Below are 15,777 nucleotides of genomic sequence, written 5' to 3'. Positions count from 1 at the left end.
TCATAAGCAACGACTTGGTGTGACATTCTTGTTTTAAAAGTCTCAGCTTTGGCACTGATAGTCACACTGTGCACTGACACTAATGCCTGATCATCTAACCACATCTTGACCACTCTTTCCCAGACAGTATCTGGCTTGCTGAGATTTCCCCTCGATTAAATATGAAATTATAACCATGAACTTACAACTGGGTATTTGATCTCTTTGTAGAGAGAACTCAAATGGTGTCTAGCCTAGTACCTTGCACAAAGTTTAGTGTTAAATATGTATTTGTGAATAGTAAATAAATTTACAAGTTACTTAAAATGGCTATTAATTTACAGTTTTGTCATTTGACAATAATTTGTAATCATATTCTATATGAATGATCATACTGTTTTCTAGCTGAAGATTTGATGCTAAAAGAATAAACTGAAACTCTCTGACAAACTTTAGAGAAGACAGTACAGACTGTCAAAGCCATTTTTTAATCCACTAAGGGTCGAAAGGGGGGACTGTCTTCTTAATACTTTATATAACTTTCTATAATGAGCATGTATTACTTTTGTAACAGAAAACATTTTTAGAATTCCCTCTATATATTATTAAGTGTTAGAAAGTATATAAAGTTTGTCCTTAATAAAAATAATTCAAATAGAAAAATTGGAGACCTCAAGGCAATTCACCTCTCCTATCTACCTCAACTGACTTGTTTATACGTTTACTTAGAGAGCTTGGTGCTTATTACTCCCCTCTCTTCATTGCTGTGCCTCTTGCAGAGCCTCAGAAGAATTTCCTGTTTCCCCCACCTCAGTCCAGATAAACTAGACCAGATAAATCTATGGGTGTTCTTTACTATTGTGCCTCACTCCTTTCTTCATCCCTTAACTAGACTGTAAGTTCCTTGAGGACAAGGACAACCTTCCCAACCTTTGTATCTCTAGGGCCTAACACAGTGCCTGGCACCCAGCCACACTCCATCAATGGTTGTTATTAAGATGAGTGCATTAAAACCATCCTGAAGAACTTATTTCCTTTAACACGAAGCACTTGAGGGAAAAAAGAATTACACCGAAAATTCGAAGACAATATTCTTAAAAAATCACATGCTATCTGGATATAAGAAATTCCCATGGCAGCACTTTTCTCTGCTAATGGTCTGCCTTTGCCAAACTGGGCAGGGATGGTTGGCATGGCAATGCTCAACTTCTGAGTGGACATCTAGGAGATGCCCTAGCATCAGCAGCTCTGGTTTCAGCCACAACCAGCATAGCATCCTTCCTCAACTTTGGCACAAGTTTCTTTTTTAGAGAAGCACATGTTAAACATATAAACCAATCAACCAAACATGGAAACCCAGACCAAAACCTACAGTCACACAATAAGCCCTGGCTTCCTGAAGAAATTCAGAGCTCTGCAAAGCCTGGCAATGAAAGGAGATTATCTGCAGTAGGGGTTGGGAGGGTGGGTGCCTTCTAAGCTGATCCTCTGAGAATCACCTTCCCCACTAAGTATCTCCCTTTAATTATTGTACACTGCTACCCTGGTTGCAGGGTGACACTATTTTCTCAGTTAATATTACAACCCAAGTGTGAACCAGAGATCTGGGCACAACTGATTCCCAGTAGCTCATGTGTGGTCAGGCTGGAAAACACCCTTGGAGAAAGCATACTCAGCCCATTCTCCCTGCCACATCAGCCACAGTGACTCCAGAGCAGTTTGCATTAGGATCTGGGGTTGGGAAAGGTGGCCCATTTTGACCACAGGTCTTTTTTTGGCCCAAGATTCACTAGGTGATTTTTGTGATCAACTTCTATACCCAGAAACCAGGAACCTCAGAGTTGGATGGAGTCTTCATATTTACTTATTTTTTTCTTTTTTAACTTTTTATTTCAAAACTTTCTGACAATGTTACAGTTGCAAATACAATACAAAATTCCCATATACCCTTTACCTAGATTCCCCAAATACCTTACATAATCACAGTACCATGATCAATATCTGGAAATTAATAGGATATACCACTTTAATCTATACACCTTATTCAAAGTTCATGGATTGCCCAAATAATGACTTTTTTCTGAACCAGGATCACACATTCTTTTTAGCTGTCATGTCTCTTTAGTCTCTTAATTCCTCAATATTTCTTTGACTTTCATAAGCTTCAAGAGTATGGGCCAATTATTTTGTAGAATGGTCCTCATTCTGGATTTGCCTGAAATTTCCTCAGTTTATGCATTTTTGGCAAATGATGCCATGTCCTTGTCAGCACATCATGTCAAGAAGCACTCGATGTTGCTATGTCTCATTACTGGTGACATTAATATTGATCACATAATTAAAGTGATTTCTCCACTTTAAAGTCACTCTTGTTGCTTTTATAATAAGTATATTATGGAGAAATACACTTTGACTATGTCAGTGTCCTGTTTCTCATTATACTTTTTCATCTAACACTCACCTATTAATTTTAGCATCCACTGATGATTCTTACTACCATAGGATGTTTGCCAAATGGTGACATTCTGTTTCCAGAATTAATTGGAATACTTTCTCTTCTATCAATATGGACTGCTGGATTCTTATTTTATTCTATGGGTTATTACGTATTACTGTCAATATTTTTTCTCAAAATTTCCACTGATGTGGCCACTGGGAGAGCTTTCAAGTTGAATCCTGTGTTCTCTGACATGTCCCCATCACTTTTTTAGCACTTTTTGGAAGGAATCTTATGATCAACTAAATCATCTTTAAATTGCCTCAAAGTGCTCCAGCCATGGAGTCATCTGGTCTGTGCTTGACAAAATCCAGGGTTAGAGACTTGTACGTCCAGCACAGAATTTACCTTCTCCTGCCAGTTCTGATGGCCAAGTGTGCTAGTCAGTCTTAACTTTGCTTCCTCAGCCTTCCTAGCTATGCATAGCGTGTAACTGAAGGTTGGAGGCTCAGCTAATCCTGACCAAAATTGTAACCTTATTCATGGAGCTATAATTAAATAAACCACATAGAACTGTAATCAGATTACCCAAACAATCTTCAGATTCCACATTGCCAAAATGGCAGCTCATGCCTTCCCTTCCCTCTTAGGGCCACACCCACACCCACACCCAGATACCTAAGAGTGAGCCTCCATCTTGGTTACTACTGTTAACGTCTATTCAGTCCCTTTTGAAGAGGAAAGTCTGCATCTGCACCTGATGATGACACAGCATGTTTTCCTGCCTTGTTTGTGTTAGTCCTATTTCTCTCTGAGGCTGGAGCCTCATTCCAAATTCCACTATGTATGTGGTTTCAAGTTCTTGTTCAAGGACCCGTTGTATTAGCAACACCTTGGGAACTTGTTAAAAAAATACACAGTTCCAGACTCTGCTCCCGAATTATTGGGCAAATCTTCCTAAGCCTCTAAGTCTTTATCCATGAGGATGAAGTACTTACTTTATGGATTGTCAGGAGGATTAAATGAAGTTATGTATGTGACGTGCTTAGCATTTTGCCCGAGCCTATCTACACGGTAAACAATAACAGCTGCTGTTAGCCTCATCAGTTTTCCTATTATAATTGTTATTAGTCAGGCAAATAGGAAAAAATGTAGCAGGTGTTCTACTTTCTCCTGCTGAGTAAAGAGTAGATGTCCAGAGTGGTGGCAGCACCCATCTCCATGATATTTCATGTACAATTGGTGGCAGCAGAGGCTGTATACTTTGGCTCTGGTGGTCTCGTAAGGGATATCATGGAATGGAACTCAGGGAAGATGATGTCCTGTATAAAGGGGCACCTGTTACCTACACACTCCCAACCTAATCATCCACAGAGAAAAGTCCTAGATTGTAAACAAAAGCGTTAACCTTCTACTCTGAGATCTGCCATTCTTCAGCTTCTCTGGGCTTCCATCTCTGTATGTGTCAAATGATGATTTGATATTAGATGATTCCAGAACTGCTTCCTTATCTAAGATGTTATGCTTCTATTAACCGGGACCCTACGATCTACTCTCAGCATTCCATGTGCCGATGATACTAATTTATCATTTCCGGCTGGACTTCTCCCCGTAACAAGAGTTACATTCTTCTACGCCAAGAGGGCTATCATCACTAAATGAGACTAAACACGATGAAGAGAAAGCTGTTTCCACTTCCTGCTGTATTTGCAACTTCCCTACATAGGGCGGCCAAATATGTGCTATGTTTTCATTGCTATTTAACTCACACATCTACTCCACTGCCAAATATTCTTCTTTTATTAGCACTGGTGTACCTTCTAAAAGAATCAAACTTTTTATGACCACTCAGATTATACCCAAAGGCTAGAACTTTGATATCTGCTGTCTGTACGGACCTTGGAAATAATAAATTACCAGCACACTCCCATTTCCCTTCCTGCTCACCTCCAGTTCATCTGAAATAGGCCTAAACACCTGCTGCTCGTCTCATACCATCCTTTTCACTGAGCTTCCCTTTGTAGTACTATTATTTATCTTGTAACAACAAACAACATCGACAGCTAAGCTTTACGGCACGCTCATCAGCCGCTATTCTACCTGCTGTACCTATAGCATCTCATTAGATTCTCACATAATCCTAGGAACAGATGAGATACAAAAGCACCTTGTGGTGATTGTTTGCTGGCATCTCCCATCTTGTCCTCCAAGCCATTCTTTCAACGCCCATTCCAAAGTTATTGACCAGACTGTATCCCAAGCCTGTGACATATTTTCCCATATGCACTTTTGCCAGATTTAAACAAAACTTAATTCCCACAGTCCCACCCTTTAGCATACCTCTCCTATTATTTCCCATTTCACTTAACATGGGATAATTTCTCGTCTTTGCTTTTGCAAAACCTAATGCATTGTTCGTTTAATAATATTAACTTCATAGTCAATATCCTTTATGCTCTATTATCGTATTCTGTCTTACCCTGTACATTTAAAAACTGCTTTTCAGATTACTTGCCTGCTCCTTGTAGAAACCTCAGACAACACGGAAAGAAAAGAGAAGAGAGTAAAATAGAGATTCTACTTATTTATCTCAGTCAACATTTTGGCATACATCCCCCTCATTTTTCCCATATATTTATGTAATTGAAACAATACAGTACAAAAATGCTTTCAGTCATAAAAATTACATACAAATAATTTTTTCATTGCCTTATTCGTCAATATATAATATAGCTCTACTAGTTCTTCTGTATATGAGCTTTTTGAAAAACATTTATATTGACCATCGTTTTTTGCCTACTCTCCTTACCATCATTCTCTATTTCCAATGAATAAAGAAAATCTGTTCAACAAGATTGTAATTGTTGTAATTGTGAAGGTCTACATAGTTAGGGCATGCATCAAGAGTATTGTTTTCAGACTCAAAAATACTTATCATTTAAAGATAGACAAGCACTTGCCTTCATCTCCATCATCCCCAAATGGGTAGAAGAGAGCCACAGCTAAGTTGATAAACACAGCCAGGTTGAAGGAGATGCTCCCCCAGAGAGAAATGTGCCTTGAGAACCAGAACAGGGCAGGATTACCTAGCGGGAAAGAAGCACAGTGGAACAGAACAGAAAATGAATTTTGATTTCAAATCAGGAGTCCTACTGAAATAACATTTTACTAAATGCATTTTTGTAAACTACTATAAAACTACGACTTATTTTAGAACATTTATAATCGATACCAAAAAGGAGTTTTCTATTTGATTCCTTCTTTCTCCTTTAGCCAGTTTACATCTAAGCCACTGTAGAAGGATGAGTAATTCTGCAATTGCTAAAGGTGGTCAGAAAAGATGATTCTATATGAATTCTCTTTAATTTATCCCTAGAACAGATTAGGGGGGAAGAGAGTTTAGCAGCCGCCTGGGGCCCCTTTTAATGGAATGGTATACATTCACAGCTACCTGAAACTCTGAAACTTAACAGCATGGCATAGCATTGCTTACTGGGAACTAGTGATTTATAACACTAAGTTTTAAACCTTTAGGCTTCCCGAGAACTTGCTGGGTTTGCAACAGCAGAAGTAAATGAAAGATACAACAAGAACTACCAATAAGTGGGAGAGGCTTTGCTGAATATTTTCAGAAACGGGATTCTGTATCTGTCATCAGAAATGAATTAGCAGATGCATCTACTGAACACAACTGACATTTACATAAACCAAAACTCAGTTGTTTTCACCTCTCCTAAAGAACTGAACAGATACGTCATGCATATAAGTTTGACACGTGACTTATTCGAGTCTTGTCCATTCTCTAACTCTTAATAGCTTAACATCAGATTTAAAATATTGGAGTCAATTGAGGGGGAAAGACATCTCAATTTTCAAATAGAAATTTTAAGCTTTTCAAATTATGTTCTGTGAATTCCAATCTCAAGTCTGTTCCTTACTTATAAACTACACTTCCCTTCAGTACTTCTTGTTTTCCTTCTCTTGGAATGGAGCATTCCAGCAGTGGAGTAGGCTATGATTAGCCATGGGATTTAGTTGACTAATGTGTCATAAATTGTAAACATCTGCATCTCCATCATTCCTGAATTAGGAGTCCTCATTTTAAAAAGCAGAATATTGAGACAAAATCAGAAGATGTTGATGCATACATCTGTAACAACAAATCCATCAAATGAATTAGATCTGTCTATAACCTGATCATAAGTTGCTTCCAAATTTTAAAAGTAAACTGTATGTTGGAAATTATTTTAAGATTTGTTTTTTTAAAAAATATTTATTTATTTATTTGGCTGCACCAGGTCTCAGTTGCGGCATGGCAGGATCTTTCAGTTGTGGCATGTGGGCTCCCTTAGTTGTGGCATGAGGGCTCTTAGTTGCAGCACGCAGGATCTAGTTCCCTGACCAGGGATTGAACCTGGGCCCCCTGCATTGGGAGGGTGGAGTCTTAACCACTGGACCACCAGGGAAGTCCCAAGATTTGTTTTTTGATAAATGACAAAACATTTATCTAAAAAAGCACAGATCCTGCAAGCACTGGCTCATTATTCAATTTACTTTTTGTCAAGAACTAAAAGTATGCTTATCAAATTTAGTTTTTATATGTATTCTGGACACCCAAAATTTTCTCTGAATTCCATAAGGTTCTACATGGTAAAATGCTAAGGGAGAGTAATTTCTATATTTTTTCAAATATTCTGCTAAGAAGTGTGACAACGCATGTTACAATTTTTATCCAAAGATGCTATGTCTCAAGCTCAACCAAGTTCATAAACCACAATCACTGAAGTTCCTAGGAATCTAAAATGATGAAGCACTGTTGAGTAGAGGTATTGAGAACATATGCCTGCCTATCTGGAAAACCTTCCCAAAAGTCAGAAAAGACTTAATCAAAAGTTTACCCCTATCAATTTTTGTTAAAAACTCATGATATTTCTCATCTGGGAAAATAAACTTTATTTTAAACTTGAAAAATTTTCAATTTTTTTGTAAACTTTTTATTTTATTTTGTTTTTTAACTTTTTATTTTATATTGGAGTATAGTTGATTAGCAATGTTGTGTTAGTTTCAGGTGTTCAGCAAAGTGATTCAGTTATCCATATACATGTATCTATTCTTTTCCAAATTCTTTCCCCATTTAGGCTGTTACATAATATTTCCAAATAGACTGGAGACCTGAGAAATAAGTAATGGTAACTGTATTATGGTAACTTTTAACTGTGACATTATAACTCTGCCCTATTTGAGTGTAAGTGTCACACAATTTTTACTTTGATTTGTTGAGGTACATGTTGAAAGATAGAATAGCTCTCAGAAGAAAATATTAAACAATCTACTCAATCATAAGATCAGAAACACAAGAGGACAAAAGTGCTGGTGCCGACACTCTCCAGCCCATTCAGACTGTTAAGGCCGGTCAGGGCCTATTCATGCCCTTCAAACCTGCAGCTGTTCCAAGGCTGAAACATACAGCTGCAATCTTGGATGTCATAATATTTATAAAACTATAGGATCAGCACTAAAAGATGATCTAATTAGTCAGAGTTTTCTGTTTTCCTTAAGCCACAGGTGTCTTGGCTTCAGCTGCAGACTGAGCTTACAATCTTAAGCCTATAAACAATTTCAGTAATGTCAGATGGCAAGAAATTAAGAACCAACTGAAATGAATACCGTCAGTTATCCCGAGGTACCAAGGTATCTATCATTGTGCTCAGAATGAACCATTTCAGGTTACTGTACTTACTCCTGATTTTCTTCTGCCACTTCATCTCATTGTAGAGATCTTCCGTTTGCTGGAAAAAGTCATTCACTTTACTTCCTTGTTCATCCCTTTCCGTGGTATTGAACACACGGCACTTGGATTCTCGCGTGAGGTATTCACATATATTGGGGACAGGAAACACTATTTGTTCCATTGTCCTATCATGCCGGACAATCTGAAAACATTAATTTGCATTTCTTTCAGGCTTTGCATGGTCTTCAACTATTTTCTGTTTTTAGCACGACTTTATTAATGATACTTTATGACTTCAGTTATGAAAAATATACCAACTTGAAGTATCTGAAATAGTCCTTTACATTTTTCTCTTTAAATGAGAGAAACTAACTGGACTAATGTATTATAAGTATTATATTTTGTTATAAATAACAAAAGAAAATCTTTATTCTTTCTGGATTAGCATTAAACTCCTGCCACACATTTTTATGTTCATGAAGTACCTCAGAGAACTAAGAGGGTCTTAACTGGTAAGTGACTGGTTATGTAATCTTAAGCACAGCACTTCGTATATTTTTATCCTGCTGTTAGCCTGTTCTTCCTAAAAAGGGCTGTTGGGGAACAAATGACATATGCTACATGATGTGCCCTGAGTTCTACAGAGAAAAATGCTTTATGTCATGAAAATGTAGCAAGACATATTTTTGTAGGTATAACATCCATTCAAGCATATACCCAGATGTGAATAGTCATTATTTTGTACTTCTCTTATTTGGTATTTGTAAGAATTTAACTTTAAACAACAACAACAACAACAAAACCCAGGGTAAATGTTTACACACAGCTTTCCTATGTCACAAGGGTTTGTGTAGACTAAGTCTCAAGCTTCATATTTATGTACTCTACCTAGCCCTGAAGAATGAATCACAGGATTGGTTTAAGGCAAAAGAGTCATTCTATTTCCCTTTGACTGGTATGGTGATGAGCAAATAGCCTAGATCTGGGAAATGAGGCACAGGGAGAAATATCCTGGGGTTGCGAGGTGCTCCCAGGAAAGACTGTGCTTCCTGAAGAGACAGAAAGCCACATGAGACAAATAAAATAACAACAAAAAAACAAATACACAACACAAAAGCTCTTTTTTGCTGTACCGTCTTTCTTCCTGCTTAGAACAAAAGGTGGTGATGATACTTAAAACTTTGGCAGCCATTTTGCAACCATGAAGTGACATATCACCAGCATAATAAGGAAGACTTAGCAGAAGAGATGGAAAAGGTCTGAGTGTTTGAAGACATCACTGAGTCATTTAATCAATTATAGAACTACTGGTACCTCCAGACTTCCCATTATGCGGGATAATCAAACATTTTTATTGTTTAAAAAATTGTCAGTCTGGTATTCTTTTACTTGTAACTGAAGCTACCTTAAATGATATGTTATATACACAGACCACATACTAGAATACTATCATAAGACAAAGAAGAAATTTGTAGTGGTAAATAAAATTCTTGAACATAGGCTAAAAAAATCAATTGTACAAAAGAAGAATTGGACCTCTTTGGTATGGTAAGCAATTATGTGTGGGGAAAAAAAGGTTTACTTGATCCAACAGTGTCAAACAGTTTAAAAAAAACTCAGGGTGCATTTAAGAAATAATGTTCTGATTACTATAAGCCAAGCTTTTCAGCCCCTTTAGGACACGTTATGTTTGATCTTGGTTGTTACATTTTACAAGGGGCATTGACAGACTGGAGGGATTACTGAAAGAGATGGGAATGCGTTAACTGTGAAAAGCCAAAAATGTATACTTTTAAAAATATACTTATTCAGGGCTTCCCTGGTGGCGCAGTGGTCGAGGGTCCGCCTGCCGATGCAGGGGACACGGGTTCGTGCTCCAGTCTGGGCAGATCCCACATGCCGCGGAGCAGTTGGGCCCGTGAGCCATGGCTGCTGAGCCTGCGCACCCGGAGCCTGTGCTCCGCAACGGGAGAGGCCACAACAGAGAGGCCCGCATACCGAAAAAAAAAAAAAAAAAAAAAAAAAAATATATATATATATACTTATTCAACAAATGCTTATTCAGTCCTTAGGCGAGCAGTCCTGGGAAATTCAAAGTGAAAAAACAACATGAATCCCTATCTGTAAAACCTTGTGTTGCTTACTAATCACAATGGCTCTTCAAATGTTAGAGGTAAGCTGTCGTGTTGACAGGGTAGCAAATATTCGGAACAGTAGGCAAACATAAAAGTGGGCTAGAGTGCATGTTTTATCAAAAAATAACTTTCTAATTATTGGAGTTATTCCAAATTGGATGTTTCCTCCTGAAATGGTGAGATCACTATCACAGGAAGAATTTAAAGCAGAAACAGGATCCTTATAAAGCAATTCCTCCTTGGATAGATGAACAGACTAGGTAACCCACAAGGTCCTTCCTATTTCCCAGGGTCTTTGAGTCTATAACATATAGACAAACTATTATTTTCAACAATACTCATTATTATGGTTAGGCTCCAAGAACAGTGTTCCATTTTGGAAATAAAAGGATGATCAAGGCTAGCTTCTGCCTCAAATAGGGGACAAGTTACAGTATTCCAACATGACACATTAACAGAATGATCAAACTGCTGTGGGAGCAGAGTGGGATGAAATTAATGAATGCCTGAAGGAAGGAGGGGAGTCCTCTCTGAAGAGGTCATATGAGCTGGTCCTTGAACGAGCATGAGGATTGGTCAAAGCGAAGAATTTAGATCATCAACTCGGACCACTCCTTTGAACCCTTAACTTCTATATCCAACTTAATGCGTTCCTCAAAGTCACCTCAACTTCAATTTATCCAAGAATCAACAAATGATCTTCCTGTACATTTTAACTGCCAAAGCTGGGATCTCCATGCATAACACCAATTTCTCTCCATTTATTCAAACCAGAAGCCCCAGGGGCATCCTTTTCCCCAGTATTTCCCTCACCTTACATGTGCAATCCAACATCAAGCATCAAGCCCTTTACATATGTATATGTGGGTGTGTTATAACATATGTGTGTCTATTTTCTCCAATCAAGTCATCTTCAGTACAACCATTCCTCCCTTTTCTATCTTCCTATTTCGTCTACCTGCATTCTTTGCCTCATTCCCTTTTCCAATCCCTTTTCCAAACAGCAACTTCCGTAATCTTTTGAAGAGAGTCACTCCCCTTCCTATGTTCTTTCACCTTCCCTTCATTTAATTCTACCTGAAATCCCGTGCCCAAACTTTAGTAGAGAGAAACCTCTACTTATTCGTTTAATATATACTTTATGACAACCTTCTCTGTGAAATCCATCCTGAAATTCCCCAGGCACAGTTAATTACTATTTTCTCTAAATTTCGTTGGCCTTTGTTTATACAATTACTACACAGAATGACCTTCTCTATGTGTATGTAATTGGTAAAGAGTAAAGGCTCAGTCAACATTTACCAAATATATGTATTTACAGCTAAATCTCTCCTCACTGCTGGGAACCAGTGGAAGTCCAACTTCAATAACAACCTCTGTCTCTCACACACAAGTATTAACCCAACCTCTACCTCTGGCCCACCTGCTATTCTACCTGCCCATTCTGTCTACCATTCCTGATATTCTCTTCTAATCACTGGCTTTGTACTTTGGCCTCTGGGACCTTCTGCAGAACCTTGGTGGTTTGATGATTTATTCGTATCAATTTCCCTGGCTTGCTGACTTTGCCAGCTTCCCAGTTCCTAAGCACCTGAGGTAGAGAGCAATGTTTTTGCTGCTGGTCCAGCTCATGCACCGCACTAAGTCAAGTCTACCACCAAAGCTATTAACGCTTATAAACGTGAGCAAGGGATTCATTCTGAGACACGAAGTAATAATTCTCATTATTGCAAAGGTTTGGCAACAGTAAACAAGAAGGTACAGTGATTATGTACCTTGAGAGTTAATAGCAGTGATGCCATCATGCACTCTGCTGAAAACTAAAAATATCTGCCAAAGTGAATGAATGTGTGAATGTAAATTATGAGTGACAGGCGTCAACTACTCTGCTCACTTCTGCCTGATTAGCTCTGCCAACCAGTGTCAAAATGATACCATAGCTAGTGAATGACAGCCAGATGGGTCTCACAACACAAAATGATTAAGGTCATGTTGACCCACACCTCCTGAACTGCCACCAGCCCTTCAATAAGGTCTCATTTACGGGGGTGGGACTGAATTGCTGCAAAGTGAAATGGACATTGTTAAACCATTTCAAGCTCATGCTATCAATATGAAAACTTTACTAGTGCCTTCCGTTTTGCCCACCCTTCTGAATACTTTCTTACACAGAGATCTCTACTTTAATAAGCTTTCCATAGTTTTTTAAAAGAAACCATTTCTTGAATGATAATATCCACTATAATAATCCTGTCTCTAAAATATCACTGCTCTGCAATGATTTCTTCCAGGACCAAAACAAAACAAACAAACAAAACCAACTTATTAATTATAAAAGAGAATTTACATATATTTCTGGTCGAAAAATAAAGACAACTTTGAAAGACGTGCACATGAATTTCTTACAAGTGACTGCTCACATCTCTTCTTCTGGTATATATACTTTTACAGTTTACATCACTCAATTCTACTTCGTTGTTCTAGGAAACAATAATGAAAATGGTCTGAAAGAGAAAGTAAACATATCTTTTCACAGTTGGTCCCATTCAAGAAATAATAGATGGTTACCTCGATCTGTGCGGTGTGGTTGGCATAATACTTTAAGGCTTCATCTCCGTCATCTGGATCGGATCCTGGTTTGAGCATCTGCTGCAAGAGTTTGTTGTGGCGTGCCAACTAGAGGGGAAAAGAGGGAAGAAATGTGTCAGGACTTCTTTTTTCCCCTGTCCTAGGGACAAACTTTGAAAATACTTTGTCCACTTGTATACATAAGCTTCACAGTTCTGGGGTTAATGGCAATTAATTCCATTTCAGGAAAGCATGTCTATTTGAAAGGCATAAATAACAACATCACTATAGCAATCTTACATTTTTATTTGGCGATATAGGTTCTTAGCATGAGAAGACTGTGTCTTGCCCAGAGTAGGTATTCAATTACTAATTGTTGACAAAATACACATCTTCAATAATGTGTAATTGTGTCAGGAAGAAGAAAAGCCCACAGTGATATATAATGGATACTCCTTATAATAAATAACTTGATGAACACTGTGATAGTTCAGTGGGTAGTGGTACCAATATAAATGGCAGCTTCTTATATACACATAAATAGGTATCTATGTTTCCTACAGCATCTAATCAAAGCTCTACAATTAGCAGTTTGTACTAAAATCCTATGCTTCTACATGTTCGTATGTCAATATTGGTGCCTTATGAGTACAGATCTCAGTTTTATTGTAATTGAAACCGAACATTTAAAACACAAACATTTCACCATAAATTATCTTAACCTGCTGTTGACAGAAGTAATCTTTCTCATTTGAATGTCTATGGCATCTGTTGGTCAGTTCTCTCACCTTGTAGATAACTAATACCTATTGCCTTCAGATATCTCTTTTATGCTTCTCTTGAACAATCTCTAAAACCTCATAATGTCTTTAACCTTTCAGATTTTCTATTAACCCTCAAGTTCCCTGAGGGCTTCTAGTAACAAAGAATCTGCCATATAATTCTTTTATTCCTAGTACCATTCCTATCTCTTACTCTGTGCCAGGTACTATCCTAAACATTTCAGTACCTGAACGCATTTGATCCTAGTAAGAAATCCTGGGGCAAGCACTCTTATCCTCATTTTACAGATAGAAAAACTGAGGCACAGAGCACTTAAGGAAATTGTCTGTGAGAATGTAGTTTTCCAGCTAATAACAGAACCAGTACTGAACTCAAGCAGTATGGTTCCAGAGTCAGTACTCTTATCAACAACATTACAGAGAAATAAATAAGTCTTTGTATTACTCATGAAATGTTACTGTTAATTTTAAGTATAAAGAATGGAGATAAATTTTAAACAATAATCCAGAACCTATAAAACTAAAACTAAATCAATAGCATCCTTGTTAGTGATAATTTGATAAGTTATTCATTCCATTGATGTTGCTCATTTTTGAAACTATTATTTTAGAATTGGCTTTCAGGGGTATTTATAAATCACTCAAGAAAGCCATTTCCTGTTTTATATTTACATTTTATTTTTGACTGAAATGTGCATTATACAGATTTTATTACAAACCACAGTCATAAAACTTGTTGTGACTTGTAGGTGTTTCTAAAAATCTAAATGAGTGTCAAAGGATAAAACTATGGTAATCATTTAGGCACATTAGCGTATGTTTTAAGAAATGGCCAGTTCTTGAAAGCATGGACTGGCATGATTTGTGTACTGATTGGATCTGGGGCACGAGAGAAAGAGAGGAGATCAGGGTGACCCCAAAATTATTGAGCAACTGGAAGTTTAGAAATGCCACTTGCTAAGGAAAAATGCAGGAGGAGCATATTCAGGGGGTGAGTATCTGCACTTTGGTTTTAGACACGTGGAGCTTTAGACATCATCTAAAGGGAGATGGCGAGCAGGCTGTTGATGTGTGTCAGGAGTTCTGGGCAGAGGCTGGGGCTGGAGCTAAATGTCAGGGGTCATTGGTAGATGACTGACATTTGAAACCATGAACCTTAATGAGATCACCTAAAGTAAGTTTAGACAGAGAAGGGAGATCTAAGGAACTCTGACACAGGCTAGAAAGATGAGAGGCATTAGCAAAGCAGACTGAGAAAGTTGGGCCAGTGAAGTAGGAGCAAAACCAGTGAAATCAGGTGTCCTGGCAGCCAAATGAAGAAAGAACTTTAAAAAATGGAGGCAGCGATCATCTGCATCAAATCAGAGGAGGACTGGGAAGTGGTCACTTGTTTACCAACTTGGAAGTCATGGTAACCTTGACAACAGCAGGTCAGGCAATGGTGGGCACCAATGCCTAGCTGTAGTGAGTTTAAATAAGAATGAGAAGAACCTAGGGGTAAAACAGGAATAAAGACACAGACCTACTAGAGAATGGACTTGAGGATATGGGGAGGGGAAAGGGTAAGCTGTGACAAAGCGAAAGAGAGGCATGGACATATATACACTACCAAACGTAAGGTAGATAGCTAGTGGGAAGCAGCCGCATAGCACAGGGAGATCAGCTCGGTGTTTTGTGAGCGACTGGAGGGGTGGGATAGGGAGGGTGGGAGGGAGGGAGACGCAAGAGAGAAGGGATATGGGAACAGATGTATATGTATAACTGATTCACTTTGTTATAAAGCAGAAACTAATAAAAAAATAAAAATAAAAAAATAAAAAAGAATGAGAGGAGCAGAAGTACAAACGATGAGTGTAGGCAGATCTTGAAGAGCGTTGCTCTAAGGGGGAGGCAAGATAGAGGGTGGTAGCTAGAGAAAGGGACAGGGGAAAAGGGAGGATTTTTTAAAAGATGGCAATTATAGCGTCATGTTTGTTTGAGAGAGATTTGCTAAAGCAATGTCTTGACTAGGTGAGAATGGAATGATCTAGTATATAAATGGAAGAACTTGCCTCAGATAGAAACAAGTTCAGCCACAGTGACAGCAGAGAATACGGGTGGGCAGTTGTGGTGGATACACAGAGTAGTTCTTTTCTGGTTACTTTT

General features: G+C 38.1%; 1 protein-coding gene across 2 annotated transcripts in view; it reads right to left on the bottom strand.

The window, feature by feature from the left end:
* ITPR2 (inositol 1,4,5-trisphosphate receptor type 2) overlaps nucleotides 1–15,777 on the bottom strand; it is a gene marked incomplete at its 3' end in the record, with an annotated part of 533,638 nt that overhangs the window by 97,198 nt on the left and 420,663 nt on the right. For both annotated transcript variants that reach the window (XM_079715959.1, XM_079715960.1), the window contains exons 46-48: nucleotides 12,851–12,958; nucleotides 8,157–8,349; nucleotides 5,377–5,502 (exon numbers count right to left, since the gene is read on the bottom strand). In XM_079715959.1, coding sequence (XP_079572085.1) covers nucleotides 5,377–5,502; nucleotides 8,157–8,349; nucleotides 12,851–12,958 — 427 coding nt within the window. The remainder of the gene's footprint in view (nucleotides 1–5,376; nucleotides 5,503–8,156; nucleotides 8,350–12,850; nucleotides 12,959–15,777) is intronic.

Source organism: Hyperoodon ampullatus (genome assembly GCF_949752795.1).
Source record: "Hyperoodon ampullatus genome assembly, chromosome: 11".
In the NCBI taxonomy this organism is placed as follows: domain Eukaryota; kingdom Metazoa; phylum Chordata; class Mammalia; order Artiodactyla; family Ziphiidae; genus Hyperoodon; species Hyperoodon ampullatus.
The sequence above is the reverse complement of the archived record's forward strand: the minus strand, read 5'-3'. Positions and strand labels throughout refer to the sequence as shown.